This window comes from Protopterus annectens, chromosome 14.part0 (assembly GCF_019279795.1).
Source record: "Protopterus annectens isolate FY-2018-M chromosome 14.part0, PAN1.0, whole genome shotgun sequence".
NCBI classification, from domain to species: domain Eukaryota; kingdom Metazoa; phylum Chordata; order Ceratodontiformes; family Protopteridae; genus Protopterus; species Protopterus annectens.
The window spans coordinates 149,093,820-149,112,600 of NC_056748.1; the positions used below are offsets into that span (position 1 = coordinate 149,093,820).

The window sequence follows — 18,781 nt, forward strand, 5'->3', positions numbered from 1 at the left end:
ACGGAAGCGTCGTCAGCAGTTTTGGACCTATGCGGTCTGTCTCTGTCTTTATCCTTACGTTTTTTCGGAAAATTGGTAGTCGGGTGGCTTATGGAAGCCATTTTGAAATATGGAGAACAAGAGCGAAAGAATTTAGCGACAAAAATAGCCTGACAACGAATAGTTCAGGCGTTGAACAAGGCAGAAAACCGACAGCGAGGGACGTCGTGGTCTGGGCCTAAACAAGTGATGCCGTAAGAATTAAAATCTCTGTAGGTATTTGCTTTCCACAGGCAAGACAATTATTAATTTTTTCTGACATCGATTAGAGCAAGAGAAAAGGATCCCCAACAGGGTACTTATCTTTACGACTTCACATCTGAAACTCGAAAAACGAAAATTTCAGGATGCGGCCGACCTGCACTTGCTAACTGCTTCGGACTCTGCTCAGCAAAAAAAGCTGATGTAATGGAGTCAGCTGCATGTGTTATACCCCTGACGACCTGACGTCATGGAAGAAGCAACAGCATCCGATGCAGAAATTCCAAGACTCTGGTATTCGGGCCGACTGAGGGCTAGCTGCAGGCAGATAACCCAAGTGTGATGACTGCAACAGTGAAACACGAAGAAAATCCTAGTAAACACCTATGAACCTATAAGCAAAGAGAAGCTGTGGCAGAAAGATCCAGGGTCACTTTAATGCTCAAAACGATGCCAGACGTCTATGGATGGGCAAACAAACCATAACCCACTAAGACCCTGCATCAGCCTCTTGTGATGACAGCACTGTAGTCTTGAATGAACTGAATAATTTCTTCAGCAGGTTTGACGTGGATAACAAAATGGTGCACGCAAACTCCTTGTCAGCAAGGATGAAGAAGCGCTGTGCTAAACACAATAGATGTCCTAAGAACCTTGAGATGTGTCAACCCAAGAAAAGAAGCTGACCCTGATAACATCATGGGCAGAAAGTACAGTTGTGTACACTTACATAAATGTAGATGTTCGAGTGTTCTCACTGCTGCAGTCATCACCATTGGGTTATCCATGCTGTGGTAGCCCTCAGTCAGTCCGAATACCGGAGTCAAGGATTTGAGCGTCGGCTGCTGTCGCTTGTTGTGTGTCGTCAGGTCATCCAAGTTATAAACCAGAGCAGGCAATGCCATTACCTCAGTTTTTCTTGCCTTAACCAACCAAAGAAGTTAAATTTTAATAGTTATTAGCAGTCCTGGGGTCAGAGACCCCCATAGAAATATGTGTCGCTGTAAGGACAGCAGATATCACGGGGAAGGAGGGAGGGATACATGACTGCAGCAGTGAAGACACTCGAACATCTACATTTATGGTAAGTGTACACAAATATACTATGTTCTTCGTTTCTCACTACTGCAGTCATCAAATCTGGGTAGATTCCAAAGCTGAGGAAATGTATGGAAGGTTGATATGAACTTAAGATTGGGAGAGCATGCCCTGCAAAACTGCAGAGTCAAACCTAGCCCTAGCTTTTGAGAACAGATTCAGATGGTAATGCTTGGTGAAGGTGTGGATTGAAGTCCATGTGGCAACTTCCAGGATGTCCTTGGTGGGTACCCATCTAAGGAATGCTGTGGAAGTAGAGGTTGCCCTAGTGGAATGGGTTCAGATGGTCCTAGGAGGTGGTTTTCCATGCAAGGAGTAGCAAAAACAGATGCAGAGTGCTATCCACTTGGAAATGGTCTGTTTGGATATTGGTTTCCCCTGTGCCCCTGTTTTAAAGATGACCAAGAGTTGGTCAGTTTTACTGAATGTCTTTGTACGATCCAGATAAAATAGGAGTTGCCTGTGCACATCCAAAGAATGCAGTATCCTTTTTCCCCCTTGTTCTGGGTGTTACGGAAGAAGGTGGGCAGGTGGATGGCCTGGTTGAGGGTAACATCCAACGCCACCTTTGGCATGAAGGAGGAGTTGGTTCTCAGGGAGACCCTGTCTGCATGAAAGATGATAAATGGCTCAATGCCCATTAAAGCTTGAAGCTCTGACACTCTCCTAGCTGAAGTGATAGCCAGGAGAAAGGCAGTCTTCCAAGAGAGGTAATTTAATTCTGAGGATGCTGCAGGCTCGAGGGGCAGAGTAAGCTTTTCTAAAACATAGTTCAGATCCCAGGCTGGGGTGGACTGTCTTCTGGGAAGCCTGATATTAGTGGCTCCTCTAAGAAACTGTTTGATAAGAGGGTGGGAGAACAGTGGCTGTTCTGTATTAAAGTGTGCCGAGATGGCAGAGGCATGGATCTTTATGAAGGAGAAGGAGAGACCCTTATTAAGAAGCTCAGCCAGATAATCTAGAATAAGAGGAATGGAGGGCAGATTAATGTCTGCCCCCTTGGACTGGCTCCAGGTGCAGAATCTTTTCCATTTTCCAGCGTAAGATTTTCTGGTGCTGGGCCTTCTGGCTTCTGTTATGATGTCAAGGACTTGCTTGCTTAGCATAGATTCCTTGTTGGTTATGGTAGAATAAGCCATGCTGAGAACTCGAGTGTCTGAAGGTCTGGGTGCAGCATTGCCCCCCCCCCCCCGGGATAGCAGGTGAGGTATCAGAGGTAGCTGCTAAGGTGGCTGGAGAGAGAGGCTGCTAAGCAGTGGGTACCAGTGCTGTCTGGGCCAATCTGGAGCAATGAGCACTGCTTCTGGTTTTTCCTCCCTTATCTTGATTAATACTTTTGGAATGAGAGGAAGAGGAGGGAATGCATACACAAAAAGGGTATTCCAAGGGAAGGTCAAGGCATCGACCTTCCAAGGCCAGGTGATGGTACTCCCCGGTGCACAATTTCTGTACTTGGTTATTTAAATGAGAGGCAAAGAGGTCCACCTGGGGGGGTCGCCATGTGTGGGTAATTTGCAGAAAAATGTCTCTGTGGATTTGCCATTTTTGTGGGTCCAGCAGGTTTCTGCTTAAGTGGTCTGCTAGGGTGTTGTTGATGCCTGACAGGTATTGGGCTACAAGATGCAGTCCCATGGATGAGGCTGCTAGCCACAGCTTCATGGCTAGTCTGCACAGGGGGTAAAATCAAGTCCCTCCCTGTTTGCTGATGTACCACATGACTGTGGTGTTGTCTGTTTTTATGAGAAGAACCCCTAGTTTGAAGTAGGGTTTGAAGGATGTCAGAGAGTTTTGCACTGCTATCATTTCCTTTTGGTTAATGTGCAAGGATACTATTTGAACGTCCCAGAGACCTTGGGTGCATCTACCTTTTAGGTGGGTGCTCCGAGCTATGTCCGAAGCATCTGTAGTTATAGTTTGTCTGACGGATGGAGAGTGAATGGAAGTCCCTTGTTCAGACCATAGGCCTGGGCCCACCAGAGGAACTCTGATCTTATGCAAGGGATCATAGGGAGGGAGGTGTCCAGAGGTTGAGAGTGCTTGACACCATAGGTTCTTTAGCTACTACTGAATTTTCCTCATGTGCAGTCTGGCCACAGGTACCAGGAGGATGCATGAGGCCATATACCTTAGAGCTTGCAGGAATTTCCTGGCAGAATGTTGGGTTTGGGAGGCCAGAGTAGTGAAGTATTTTGGTAGGAAACTTTATTTTTCTGGAGACAGAAAGGCCATTTGCTGTTCTGTGTCCAGTAAGGCTCCCAGAAATATGATTTTCCTGGTAGGTGTCCGTTTTGATTTCCTTACGTTGATAGTGAACCCCAGAGAGGTGAATAGGGTTTTTACAAATGAGAGGTGCTGCAGGATCAGTTCCTTGCAGTCTGCCTGGATGAGACAGTCATCCAGGTAAGGGTAAATCTGTACATTGTTTTGCCTGCAAAGGGCAATGGCAGGAGCTACATATTTGGTGAATACCATGGGAGCAGTAGACAAGTCAAATGGCAAAGTAGAAAAGTGAAATGATCCGGCTCTGAAGCGCAGGAATTTTCTGCATGATTCCCTTATTGGAATGTGCAGGTAAGCATTTTTTAGATCTAAGGTGACCATCCAAGCTTTGTTTGGCAGCATTGGTAGAAGCTGTTGTAAGGTAAGCATTTTGAATTTTGGGATTACCAGGAAAGTACTGAGAAAGGATAGGTCCAGGATGGGACGCCAAGTTCCCTCTTTCCTGGGTACACAGAATAGTCTGAAACAGAATCTTTTTGCAACTTGATCTGGAGGCATAGGTTCTACTGCTCCTAAGGCTATTAGGTTTTGCACTTGTTTTAGTGCTTCTGCCCACTGGTTTGGAGGTAGGTCTGGGTACCCTCTTGGAGGTTGTAGTTCTCAGAAATTGAATTTGTACTCCTGAGCAATGACCTTTTGTTATAAAGTTCCAATTTTCTCTGCAAAGAGATAACCTTCCTCCTAGCTTTTGGTGTGGTGGAGGCAGGCAGAGATGGGAAAGGTAGTCATTGAGAGTTTTTAGCATACAGGGTTGTTTTTGAACCCCCTGCTCTAATGATAGAGGGGAAGCCACTGTTTAATTCTTTGCTGACCCTAAGTTTGAGCCCTGCTGGGTCTGTCTGCCTTGTGCCTGCCTGTTTGGTGCAGGAAAGGACCAGTGTTTAGAGGGAAAATTTCTGCTGAATCTAGGAGGTTGTACTTGAAGGAAATCTTTAAACAGTCTGCATCAATTTTGCTTTGTCTTCCATCTTTTTAAATACCTCTTCAGCATTCTGTCTGAACAAGCGGTCTCTGTCAAGAGTTGAATCCATGACTTTAGTTTTGACATGATCAGAGAGAGGTTGTTCCTTCAACCATGCATGTCTTCTGATAACAGATCCTGTCACTGCTGCCCTGCTAGAAGCTTCTAGGGCGTCAAATCCAGAGTGCAAGGAGTGCTTTGCCACCTGAGATGAAGAGTGCAGTAATTCTGTTCTATTATTGGCAAAATTTGGTGAAGCAGAAATTTTCTGTTTCAAAAGTTCCAAAGTGTGCTATTGATATTTTAACATATGGAACTGACAGTTGAGAACCCTTATAGTTAAAGTTGCAGAGATATATACTTTTTTACCGCATCTGTCAAGGGCCCTGGATTCTTTGTCTGAGGGAGTAGGATTATTTGCAGAGGTAGCCTTAACTCCCTTAGGTCCCTGAGTAATCACCTCTGCATCTGCTATAGGATTTCCGTAGAGGAATTTATGAGAGTCAGGTACCCTGTAGTACCAGTCAGATTTTCTGGGGGCAGGTAGAAGGGTGTCAGGAGTAGGACTGGATTCTTGGTAAACATCATCTACCACCTCCAAAATGGGTGGGATGGCCAGAGGCCTATGCTGGGGTAGGTCCAGAAACTATCTTAGCCTTTTCTTGGATAGAGGGAAATCGATTCCCCAAAGGAAAAGCCCTCCAGAGGTGATGCAAAAGGAATAGAGTCTTCTGCATCTGAGTCTTCATAGGCAGTAAGAGGATTTTCCTCTTCAAAAACAGAGGAGTCAGATCCCTCTGAGTCTAAGTCCGATAGGATGTCTGGAGAAGGTTCCTTTCTCCTATTGGCTGGAGTGGCCTGATTACTCCAGATGAAAGTGATGACATCCACCACAATTTTAAACATTCTAGTTTGAGGAGGGGGAGGAGTAGTGGAATGGAGACTTTTTGCTGTTTTCTTTGGAGTGGGTCTAAGTCTGGCCTGAATGGTATCCCTTGGTGCCATCGGTGTGTTAGTCGGAAGACACAGCGAAGGCCTTGAAGTGAAATCCGAAGTGGGAGCAGTATCCTCGGAAGCCGTTGCCTGCTTAGCTGCTCCAGACCCAACGGAGGCCGAGAATGCCGAAGGCTTGTTAGACGATGCAGACATCTGCAGCATACAGGACTCCAAAAAGGTCTCAGTAGAGGCCTGCAAAATAACTGAGTCAGGCATCAGGGGCTGCGAAAGTGCCTCACTGAATTCTAATGAACTGCCGACCCATTTAGCAGTAGTGTCATCGGAAGGCTTGGCCTTATGCGGTCTGTCTCTATCCTTATCTTTACTTTTTTTGGAAGATCTGCGGTTTGCTGACTGAGAATGCCATATCGGTAATCGGAGATGGACAATGAAAATAACTGGGTACAAACAGAGCTCTACGACGAATAGTTTTGCCGTTAAAAAGGGCACAGAACCAACAGTGGGGTACTTCATGATCTGGGCCTAAGCAAGTGAAGCAGTAAGAATGGAAGTCTCAGTGTGGTATTTGCTTCCCACAGGCGAGACAGTTATTGACTTTTTTGAACATCAGTTAGTGCAAGAAAAAGGAAGAATCCCCAATGGGGGTACGTAGCTTTAAACGTTTTCAGCTGAAGTTCGTAACCTTGAAACAGCTGACTGACACTGTTGTGAATTGCTTCTGCTATGGGCACCATGGCAAGAAAGACTGAGGTAATGGCGTAGCCTGCTCTCCTTTATAGCTCGGATGACCTGACGTCACCCAGCAAGCGACAGCAGCAGACACTCAAAACCTTGACTCTGTATTCGGACCAAATGAGGGCTACCACAGCATGGATAACCCAATGGTTAGGACTGCAGCAGTGAAACACGAAGAACATCTGAAGTTACTAAATAACGACAGATATTTATATTTCAGAATTCATATCCTCCAGAAACTGCCTGGTAATGCAAAACCTGCTATTCAGCAACTTTCTAAGTATATAAGAATACTTAAAATCTGACACAGATTTGGCTCTTGTCCCAGATTCTTGCACTAAGAGGCTGAAACCTATGTCAGTCAGTAGTTATGCTGACATTTTACTTGCTGAAACAAAGAAGAACAAAAACGTTTCCATATTTAGTGTGCTGTAATACTTACGTTCATCTTGCTGGAAAAATTTACTCCAGCTTGAATTAGAAACGAACTCAAGAATTAACCGCTGCATTACATAGAAGTGACTCGATTCATTTCCAAAACAGACATTCCTTCGAGCATGGTGAAAATGCCATAAAAAACTTATATCAACAACAAGCCCTCATTTACTTCTCAATTATGCCAAGGTTCTCTGTACCACACTGATTTTAATATTCATCCCTTACTTACACAGCTAGTCCTTTAAATCGCTCCTTCTTATTTCCTTTTCCAGCCTCACATCTCAGTTCTTTGAAAACCTGTATATGTGCTTCCAAAGCCAAGCAACCTTTATGTAACACTTCTGCTCTGTAGATTCTTTGCTATCAAAGTTACAAAACACTTTTACTCAAAACTGCACTTTCCTGAATCAGCTCTGCTTGTGTCAGGGGATTTACTCCCGTCTGCAACACCAACATCACCAGTTTGATTAGTGGCCCAGGCAACTGAGAAATTGGCTTCAGGGGAGGGGAGATGAGGAATGGCTCAAGAACTAATGCGTTCAAGGGTGAAGATTCCAGGGTCCTCGATGGCTAGATCTGACACGAACAGTAATGTTCTACATGGGGACTCAGCTAATGTCTCCCATTAGAACAGTTCCTTTGTACATTGGTGTTTTCCAGCATCCTTCTGAGATTAAGCAATTTAAAATATAAATGATAAAACATATGATGACAGTTGCAGACATTACACTACCACGCCACTCCGTGAGCAGTGTTACAAGCCCGTTTCAGTCACAATGATACTATCAATCAGTTAGCAGCCACAGGAGATAGAGTGATAGAAGCCTTCTAGGACAGAGGTGAAAAATATCCCATCGTAAAAACAAAAAGATAACTTTATTTCAGTTTGCCTAAGCTCTGAGCTTGCCTTCTTCAGGTGTGTAAGCCTCTTGCTATTCAAAACACCAATCATTTAAGTTAATTTCCCTACTCATGCAAACAAATTACTTTCCAGCACAAGTCAACTTTCAAGACTTCTGTTATCAGCACATTTATATTAAACTACTGCTTAGCTCCAACCTAATGGTTCTAATGAAACACAAAAACTCTTAAGACAACAAATGCCGTAAATTTATTCAGCTGATTCTGATTTTCTGTACAGCAGCTAATAAGCTCCAATTAAATGTAATTCAGTTTAGTTTAAAATTTAGTCTCCTCAAGGGCATAACTATACATCATCTGAAGCTGTCTGCATGGATTGTTCTGTGGAAACTATCAAAATATAGCAAGACATAAATACCTCCAGAAAGAAATTGACCAGATATGGATCTTGCTTCAGCTTTGCGCAAACTATACAAAGAAACTGGATTTCCTCATTTTCTGTTGGAGCTGTTAAAACTTCACCACAAAGTCTGATTAATTTCTGCAACCAGAAAAATATAAAATAATTATAACTGCTTTCAAATAAACAGAACCAAACAAATGCATATATTTACAGAAATAAAAAAACACAGAAGCAGGACAATTGATCATATACTCACGTCAACATAATGTACAAAGCAGTAGGTGTGTAATATTGCAATGAAACACACAATCCTTACCTGAACGGGTCTGTAATGAAACCTATAACCCTTACCTGAATGGGTCTCTGACGAAACCAACAACCCTTACCTGAACAGGTCTGTGCACATTGATATGTGGAAGAAGAGGCTGCCTGATCCTTCCCAGCAGTTTTGTGTAGAAAACCAGCACTTGTTGTTTCATTCCTGGAGGACACTAAATTAAGCACAAGAACATCCTTATTGGAATTTAACAGATTAATGTTTTACATTAGATTAATCTGGCATTAAAGTTCAGCTTTGATTAAAAGATATACACACACTTTTTAAACATGTTTATTAAATCACCACATTTTAAGGTGCGACATGAGCAGTTTCCATTATTATTATTGCGCAGTAAATATTTTTATGTTCAGCAATATTCATGCTATCCAACATTACATAAATTGCTCAATTCCTGCCTTCCTTACTTTTTCTAAATAGCCCACTTCTTTAACAGCATCTTGAGATCTAGACTCACGTTTTTTTTCCACTTTAATTATTTGACATTTGTTTACTGAGAAAGTCAAACTAGGCATAGAACCTATTTTCCGGGGAGGCCAGGGAGGAAAGCTCCAATGACAGGACATTAAATACATTCACAGTAACACACAATTTGTAACAGAAGTGACACGACAGAACAGAAAACTGTGCAATACTTGTACAATACAAATGAGTGGTACAATAATCAACAGTACAATATTTACATTTACAAGCATTTACAGTTTCCAGTAACTAGCTGTCACTTACTACTCGCCTACCCCTTTTTCTACAATCCCTGATTGAGAAAGCAATCTCCTGCCCACAGTCTACACTCCTGCTTACTATCATCCCACTCTAGTACCCCTTTCCTTCAAATTATTTGCTCCCAATACCTTGGTTCCTTTGCTAATTTCCTTCAGTAAATCCTATCCTCCTCTTGTTTATTTTCTATATGCCTATTTCACAGCCATTCCTCCTGATAAAATCTCCTTCCTCCATTCCCGTGTTGACTTAGTCCTTAGAATAGTCTCTGCTACATATTCTGTATGGTTAGCATTCTCCTTAAAGACTTTTCTCTAAAATCCTAATCTCTCTCTCACACTACCCCCACATAATTTCATCATCATTCTTTAACAATCTGATTTATAACCTTCTGTTTGGGTTACAGATATGAGCCTTAACTGTGCATCTTTAAAGTACCCCTTTAAGCCAGGTAACCCTAAACCATCTTGTTTTAGGAGGAGAATCACTTAAAACCGTTGTCCTTTCCAACTCTCAAATAAATTCCTTCAACTCTTTGTTAATGGTCATCCAGAATTTCTTTTCTGTTTGATAAACACCCTTGGCCTGTAGGTAAGACAAACATTTTCACTGCTTGTTCACAGGTTCATAGGTGTGTACTAGGCTAATGGCCCTGGAGCCTTTAGAAGCCTACCCCATAGAAGTGCCCTGACATTGTTAGTTCCCAGTGCCTCTATCAGGTACAGACATTGGAGTTATCCCCAGGGTGAACTTTCTATTTCCCATCCACTCATCAAGACTTCTCTTGAAGACCGCCAGTGAGGTGCTTTGCTTGACATGTATGGGAAGTCTATTCCAGAGCATGGGCAGTCTCTGGGTTATGAGCCTGTTCCTCCAGCATGTACTGTTGATTGTGGTAATGAGGTTGAGGTCTCTAGTGCATGTGGTGCAGAGGGATTGGGATTTCTTTAGCTGTAGCATTTTTAACAGAGCTGGGCCAGACATGGCTTTGTAAGTCAAGCAGAGATCGCCTCTTAGTAGGCTACATGAGATGGAGAATAGCTGGAGTTTTTTTGAGTCTGTCCATGTAGGACGTGTTTAAGGCCTAGGATCCTCTTCGTGAGGCACTTTTGTGGCCTTTCAAGCTGTTGCAGGTGTCTAGTGAGGTTCATCCCAAATGGGGCATTATACTCGATGATTGGCTTAATGAGGGAAGAGTAGAGAGAGATGATGACCTCTTTCTTACTGTATGCAAAACTTTTAGTTATGTACTTACCATAACTTTAGATGTATGGGATCCATCTCGCCTACATTCTCTACAGATGGGTTCGGAGCCGATCCTCGGCTCCGACTCGGCGCTATACAATAGAACGCAGTCTCTTATTGGCTGAGTCACCTCATATCCCAGGATGCACCACCGCTACTTCCCCAGATCTTGTTTGTTCGCATTCATGTTCACAGAGACATACTATTGTCATAACATACTCAGGTCTTTCAAGAGAGGAAAGAAGATCAATTTCGGATCGTCCGGTCTCTCCTGGTCTACAAGGCAGGGGGATGGAGGGTGGGTTATTAGGAATGTAGGCAGATGGATCCCATACATCTAAAGTTATGGTAAGTACATAACTAAAAGATGTAATGTGATCCTATCTCGCCTACATTCTCTACAGATGGGACAGCGCCCTAGCACCTAATTCCCGGGTGGCTCACTGGAAAACACTCCTGAGAACTGTGGAACCGAAGGAAGCTCGACCCCTGGATGCCACATCTAATTTGTAGTGAGAAACAAAGGTGTGTGAAGATGTCCACGTGGCAGCCGCACAAATGTCGCCAATAGAGAGCTTGGAATGAAAGGCTGCCGAGTGGCCATAGCTCTAGTAGAATGAGCTTTAACCGAGCTATGAGCTCCTTGTTTGAGATGAGATAAACGTGAGTGATGCAGTCCCTGATCCACTTGGCAATAGTGACTTTAGTGACGGCTTTGCCTAATCTATTATCCGAAAAGGACACAAACAGTTGATCTGATTTCCGTTTGTGTGTCCTATCCAAATAGAAGCGTAATTGCCTGTGCACATCTAAGCAGTGAAAAGTATATTCAGCTCTACTGGAATATTTGGGAAAGAAGACCGGTAGCTCCAGGGACTGTTGTAGACAGAAATTAGAACAAACCTTTGGTATAAAAGATGGGTTTGGCCTAAGAGATACTCTATCCTTGTGGAATACCAAGTAAGGCGGTTTAACACATAGAGCCTGAAGTTCTGAAACCCGTCTGGCTGAAGTAATAGCAATTAGAAGGGCAGTTTTCCAAGAAAGGAATTTCAGATCACAGGTTGCTGCCGGCTCAAAGGGTGGTGAGGTTAAAGCACCTAATACCACATTCAGATCCCACGGAGGTGCAGGTTGCGAAGTGGGGGGTCGTAAAAGCCAAGCTCCTTTAATAAAGGCTTTACAGAGCTTGTTGCTCATTAAGGGAGGTTGCACACTTTCATGAAAATTGGAAATAGCCGCCAATTGTACTTTGATGGTAGATACTGAGCAACCTTGCTGGAACAGGGAGGCTAAAAACTTCAGTACTTCTGATACCGAGGCTGTCATTGGGTCTAATCCTCGGAGTTGGGCCCAAATAGCAAACCTCTTCCATTTACTGCTATATATCTTCTTTGTAGAAGTCTTGTGGGCCGAAGACAAGATGTGTATGACTTCAGGAGCCAAAGAATGGCTCGTAATTATGGTTGGAAGAGGAGTAGCCAGGCTGTCAACTTCAACGAATGGAGGGACTGATGGAGTTGTCCTGACTGATGAGTCAAAAGGTCCGGAACTTGGTCCAGGAACCAAGGACCCTCCAATGCATACCTGTGAAGAAAGGGGAACCAGATTTGCCGAGGCCAGTATGGGGCGATTAATATCATTCTGCTTCTCAAGCGAATCGCCTTCTGAATCACCTTGGGGAGAAGGGGAACCGGTGGAAAGGCATATAGCAGACCGTAGGGCCAAGCGTGGACTAGAGCGTCCTTGGGGGTCTCCCAAACTGGGGTCAGAGTGAAGAAGTGGTGACATTTCGCATTGAGGGGCTTGCGAAGAGATCGCAACAGGGACTCCCCATCTTGTGAAAATCTGTGTTATCACTCTGTTGTTCAAGGACCACTCGTGAGGGAGAGAATAGTTCTGCTCAGTCTGTCGGCTATCACGCTGGATTTCCCGGAATGTGCGTTGCCCTTAGAAACGCTTGGTAGCAATCGCCCAATCCCATACTCTCATGGCCTCTCTGCAAAGGGGATAGGACCTGGTTCCTCCTTGCTTGTTTAAGTACCAGACTACCGACATGCTGTCGGATTGAATGGCAATTGTACCCTGGGGAGGTGATCGTAGTGCTTGCAACGCTAAAAGCGCCGCCCTCATCTCCAGGATATTGATATGAAGAAGACTCTCGTCGGGGTGCCACGTGCCTTGGACCGACCTGTCCAGATAATGACCCCCCCACCCTGTCTGGGAGGCGTCCGTAGTCAGCGTGGCAGAGGGGAGTGGGGAAGGGTCGCCTTGATTCAGATTGGGGGATAAAAGCCACCAACGAAGATCCTGTTTGCACGTGTCCGTGATCAGAATGCGGTGACTGAGGGGACGGTCCTGATAAGACCACTGGACTGAGAGGAGCCACTGAAGTATCCTCATGTGCAACCTTGCCAAGGGGACCAGAAGAATGGTGGCTGCCATGGAGCCCAACAGTTGTAGGACCATTCTTGCTGGAGCACGACGTCTGAGGATTAAGGCCCAAACCTGAGACTGAAGCGTCGCGATCCTTTCTGCAGGGAGATAGACTCGCATCTGCCTTGAATCTATTTCTGCACCGATAAACAGAATACGCTGAGATGGTTGCAATACAGAATTTGACCAATTGAAGGTGATTCCTAAGGATTTGCCCAGTGCTATAGTGGCTGCTAAATTTTCCAAGAGTAGATGCCTGGAGGCAGCAGTTAGGAGCCAGTCGTCTAGGTATGGAAACACCTGGAATCCTAGACTTCTCAAGTGAGCAGTCACGACTGCCAAACATTTGGTAAACACCCTGGGGGCTGTGGTGAGACCAAAGGGCAGTGCTCGAACTGAAAATGACTGTCTCCTAGGCTGAAGCGTAAGTGTCTCCACGACGCCTGATCCATCAGAATGTGATAGTAGGCGCCTTTGAGGTCTATGGAGCACATCCAAACTCCTTTCTCCAAAAGCGGGAGAATGGATTGTAGAGTGACCATCCGGAATTTGGACTTTTTTACAAATCGGTTTAGTTTGCTGAGATCCAAAATGGGTCTCAAGTCCCCGGTCTTTTTTGGCACCAAAAAGAATCTTGAGTAAGTCCCTAATCCGGCCTGGTCTGCGGGGACAGGTTGGATGACTCCTTTTTGAAGCAGCTTTGATACTTCATTGGCTGCATGATCCCGCTGACTGGGTGGTGGGTCCGGGATTCTTTGGACTGGTGGGGGTGGTTGAACAAAGGGGATGGAGTAACCTCCGGCAATGATTCGAAGCACCCATTGGTCCTGAGTAATATCTTCCCAGGCCTTTAGGTGCTTCGAGAACGACCCCGACTGGCTCCGGAGCTGCACAGTCGGGTACTCCTTCAGGGATGCTGGAAGGAGGAGGAGCCACGAAAGGACTCGCGGTCTCCAGTGTTGCGGGGCCTCCGCGCCTCTGGGACGGCGTCTCCTGAAAAATTTCCCCCTCCTCTGCCTCTAGAAGGGGGGGGGTCGCTCTGCTGCGACAAGTAAGGCTTCTGAGACTTACGGAACCACATTTTCCCTCCCCTTCGGGCCTTGGGATAAGGCCCGAGGGGAGTGGAAAAGCGGGCTCCTACGGCAGCCAAGGTCTTACCCTCCTGTTCGCAGCGAGTCAAAGTGTCCTTTACCTTGGGTCCAAACAATGAGGACCCATCAAAGGGGGCGTCGGCAAAGGAAGACTTAAAGGCCTCTGCAAAATGACACAGGCGTAGCCAGGCTTGTCTCCGTAGAGCAACACCTGTCCCAGCCGCTCTACTCGCTCCTTCGGCCGCATAGGAAATGAGCCTCATGGACGAGTTAGATAATGAGGATAGGGTAGCCAACTGAGAGTTAACCGGCTGTGTTAACTGTTCAGGTAAGTTACCCGAGAGGGCATCCGACAGCTCCTTGATCAGATCCTCTGTAGTCTGGTGAAGTGTGCCAGATAATTCAGAGACCTTAACGTAAAGGTCGCTGAAGAAAGGGCACGCTTGCCGCATCGATCCATGCTCCTAGACTCTTTATTAGGGGGATGGATGGACGTCAAGCCTCTGCCACATCTTGTTGGGTGGCAGATGCCACCACCATAGCATCTACAGCCACACCTTTAGATAAAAATCCTTGTCCGGGGTGCCGAGAGAAACTTATTGGGACGAGCTGGCACCGGTTCCACAGAACTGGTGTTCCCACGGCCTTCGAGAGATCAAATCCAGAAGCTCATCGAAGGGCGGAGACACCCAGGAGGCGGAGGGCTGAGCCCCGAAGGCCTTGAGGAACACCGACTCCTCAGCGGAAGGGGGTTTGGACTGCCAGTCGCCTCGGTGTTTAAGGATTTCCAGAATGTCCGCAAAGGAGACATCTTCCGAAGACGACTTTGGGGACCCCTCCGCATCATCGAGGTCGGTATCCGATGTGAGGGACTCGTCAGGGGAGTCGACGTGTTTCCTCTTACACTGTCTCTTCCTGGGCAGTTCCTCCAAAAGGGTGTCGGAGGAACCTCCAGGAAGAAGGGAACCGCCAATGGGGGTAACCTCAGGCCCAGGGGCTCCGCTGTCACGAGACAGGGGGATTCCAGAAGCGCCAGTCTCCATGCCCAAGGAAGGTGGTGGTGGTGGAAAGGTCGAAGTGGCCACAGAGGATTTGGCTAAAGCACTTCTCATGGCATCGAAGGGCGGACCCCAGAATCCTGGGAAGGTCCCGTCCCCGAGGCCACAACACTAGCCGGAGCCCGCAGCCGACGCACTAGAGGGAGGCTCGAACCGAAAGGATCGGATCCGGCATCCCCAGGGCCGACTGAGGAGGTCCACATCAACCCCGACCCGAGGACGGGTTGAAGTTAGAGTCGGAGCCGACTCGATAACTTCGACCGATCCACCAACACCGACTCCAACGGGCGCCAAGGCTGTCGGAGGAGGAATGGAAGTAGAAGGATGGGGATCGGCTCCAGAGCCAACTGGGCAGGAGTCGAGATCAATTTAGCGAAGACCGTGACTGGAAAAGCTTCTGAAGCACCCTGTCTACGTCCGAATCGGACATCCTCGAAGAACGAGAAGAGACCGACTGGGTCCGAGTCGACTTCTCCGCCAGCTCCGAAAAACTGGGGACCGGCTCAGAAAGGCTCGAGGCGATCGGGCCGAGGAGATTCCACTACTATTGCAATCTCCCTTGGAGCCGATGTGGACTTCGGCCCGTGGAAGTGTCTGAGCGGGCAACCCCATCGGCTCCAAGGCAGTGGAGCCGATGAAGGTGACACGCCTCGATGCCCGAGCCTCGACTCCAAAGCCAGAGGAGTCGAGGCTGGAGACATCGAGGCAGACCGTTCCGCCTCGGCTCAAGTCCGTGGAGCCGACGGAGAAGCCTGCCTAGACTTTTAGCTATCGGATCCGACGGACTGGTCGGAGTCAAGATTTTTCTTCTTGCCAGTAGGAGAAGAAGAAGAGGATAAGGCTTCCTCAAAAGAAGGGGCAATGAGCCCTTTTAAAATCAATTTGTTTTTCCTCTCTTGGAGGAATCGAGAGGAAAAAGCGTGGCAAACGCTACAGGACTCCTGGAGATGTTTGGGACCTAAACAATATACACACAAGGAATGATCATCCGTTATAGACATTTTGTAACCACACTTAACACATTTTTTAAAACCGGAAGGTCTATGTTCTTTAGACATGGTTTTAAAGAAAAACTTAACAACAATTACAGACAAAACAGTTAACACCGACAACTAGGCTCTAATTTAAACGCCTAAGGCAGGGCTAGGCCCCTCTAACTTAAACGGAACCTTTTACCAACAAAAATACACAATCTTCCACAAAAGGTACCAAAAACAATCACACAACAACACTAGCCGTTAAAACAGCTTTTGGGTGAGTTTTAGAGAGAAATTTGACAGAAAAAGTTTCTGACTAGAGGTACCTAGCTCAGCCAAGTCCGAGACCACGTCTATGCTGGAAAGCGGCAAACGAGATCTGGGGAAGTAGCGGTGGTGCATCCTGGGATATGAGGTGACTCAGCCAATAAGAGACTGCGTTCTATTGTATAGCGCCGAGTCGGAGCCGAGGATCGGCTCCGAACCCATCTGTAGAGAATGTAGGCGAGATAGGATCACATTACATCCCTTGGTAATGAGATGTGACACATAGAAGGAATTTCTGACCACAGTGGCAATGTGGTGGTAGAAGGAGAGGTTGCTGTCAACCTGTGTCCCCAGATCTCTTATAATGCCTTCAGTGTTCAGTGGGCTCCCATCGATGTGGTATTTAGTGGGAACTTAGTTTTTCCCAAAGAGGATGATGATGCATTTTTTGGCATTAAGCTTAAGGCCATGGTTTTGACACCAGTCACTGGCCTCAGTGAAACCTTTCTGTAGGATGACTACATTACTTGGGGAGTTAATAATGACTCCCAGCTTGCAGTTGTCTGTGTACCTGGTTAGCTAGAGTCACTCTGTGTTGGCCTGGACATCTAAGAAGTAGATGCCAAACAGGAGAGGACCCAGGACTGATCCCTGTGGGACTCCACTCCTGACTGGTCGGCAGTCTGCTGCTTTCACACTGTGGGTTCTACCTGTGAGCCAATTTGCAACCCACCTAGAGATACATGGGTTGATGCCTGGCATTTATCAATAATTCCTAAGTGGGGAATGGTATCAAAGGCCTTGGCCAGATCGACGTAGGCTGTATGAATTGCCTTGCCCTCATCCACAGCTCTGGTGGCCGACTCAAAGAAGTCAACCAGGTTGAGTAGGCACGATCTACCTTTAACAAAACTAAATTGTGTGGGATCTAGAGTTTGGAGATTCCCTATATCCTTGTTAATTAGGTCCATGATGATGCACTCCATAGCCTTACATATCAGACTCACCAGGCTAATGGGGTGATACTTCCCAGGGTCTGTAGTCACACCCCCTTTATGGAGAGGGATGACTGTAGCAGTGTGCCGTTCGGTAGGGGCAAAGCCTGAGGTGAGGCTGTGACTGAACAGGGCATACAGATGTAGTGCCAGTTCACTTTGTAGTTCATATAGAACACATCCAGGGATATTGTCGGGTCCCATGGAAGCTGTATTCTTGGCCTTGGACAATGCAGCTTTAACCTGTGCTGCAGTAATGCTGGGCGCCTGGAATTCCTCCAGTACTGTGATTGCTCCTTTGCGGGGGATAAAGTTGGCACTGAATCTGTTGACTCAGTATGGGAGGTACCATTGTGCAGTAACTCAGAGCAAACTTGGGTATTGCTGTGGAGATTCTCGATATAACTTATAGAAGGTTTTGTGGTTGTTTTGAGTGTCTGCCGCAATTCTGCCTTCATAGCTGGCTTTAGAGTTTTAGATGACAAATCTCAACTTTTTGTTAAGGCTAATAAGGGAGTTTTTCCAGTCTTGGGACTTCTTTTCCTGCAAAAGTTTCTTCCATCTGTTGCAGAGTTTAGAAATGGCAGGGGACCACCAGATTGGCTTCCTTTTTTTGGAGGGGAGTGTCTTGGTTCTGTTGTGAATGGCTAGTTCCACGCATTTATGTACGTGTTTGTACAGTGCATCGGTGTATGATTCTGCAGTCATGCATCTATTTTCCATTGACATGGGTGCCGTGAAGTTGGTCACCCCTGTTTATAGGAGCTCAAAGTCAGATTTGGAGAAGTTTTTCATGGTGGTTACCTTTGCGGGGGCTGTGGGTAAGATGTGGATTTCCATGGTGATTAGCTTGTGGTCAGATCTAACCTGGGAGGAATTGACTACTGGTGTACAGCAACGGTTGCCCATGTTAGTAATAACCAGGTCAAGGATGTTGCTTCCTCTAGTGAGGGTAAGAATGAGCTGGTCCAGGGCATTGGAATTGAATTCCAGGAAGCGTTGGGCCAGTGCATTGGTGCACGAGTAGTTTTCCCAGTTGATGGTGGGGAAGTTGAAGTCACCTAGTATGAGAGTGTTGGGGTGGACCCTAATAGTTTTCAGGGTGCTTAAGAACGTGGCGTGAGAGTCTTGGGACATGGTTCGGGACCTACAGCAGGCTACGACCTGAATCGCGGTCTTACCCAATGTCAGTTGTACCTGAAGTATCTCAGATGCGTTATGCTGGGCTACCAAGTCTGGAGGTCTGCATATCCTTTATGAATATGGAGACAGCACCCCGCCTTTGGAGCTTCAGTCGATGTTCTGGGGCCAAAAGGTGTGGAATGAGCTATAGCCTGGTAGCGCAGGGGTGCTTTCTGCTACTTTAAACCAGGTCTCCATTACAGCACAAATGTTGATGTTCTCCATTTTGAGAAGTGCTTCGAGCGAGTGCATCTTGAGATTTAGACTTCTAGCATTGAGCAGCATGATCCTCAGATTGCATTTGTTTGTAGTTGTTACGGTAGTAATTTGGCCTTTGGAGCACCGCCTAAAAAAGGCACTATAGGGGTGGCAAGAGCCTTGGCCTGTATCCGGAAACCCAGGGGTGACAGATGCAGGCCATCTCTGGCAAAGCATTGAGGTCTGTCAATCATGTCATCCCAATCAGACAGATACTGGATCCGCTTAGAATGACACCAGAA

The 18,781-nt window shown here is 46.3% G+C and overlaps 1 protein-coding gene across 1 annotated transcript in view; it reads right to left on the bottom strand.

Annotated features, from left to right (window-relative positions):
- FHIP2A (FHF complex subunit HOOK interacting protein 2A) overlaps positions 1 to 18,781 on the bottom strand; it is a 1,458,394-nt gene that overhangs the window by 1,035,754 nt on the left and 403,859 nt on the right. Inside the window, exons 4-5 of the mRNA XM_044055532.1 lie at positions 8,360 to 8,464; positions 7,989 to 8,111 (exon numbers count right to left, since the gene is read on the bottom strand). Of these exons, the coding sequence (XP_043911467.1) occupies positions 7,989 to 8,111; positions 8,360 to 8,464 (228 nt within the window). The remainder of the gene's footprint in view (positions 1 to 7,988; positions 8,112 to 8,359; positions 8,465 to 18,781) is intronic.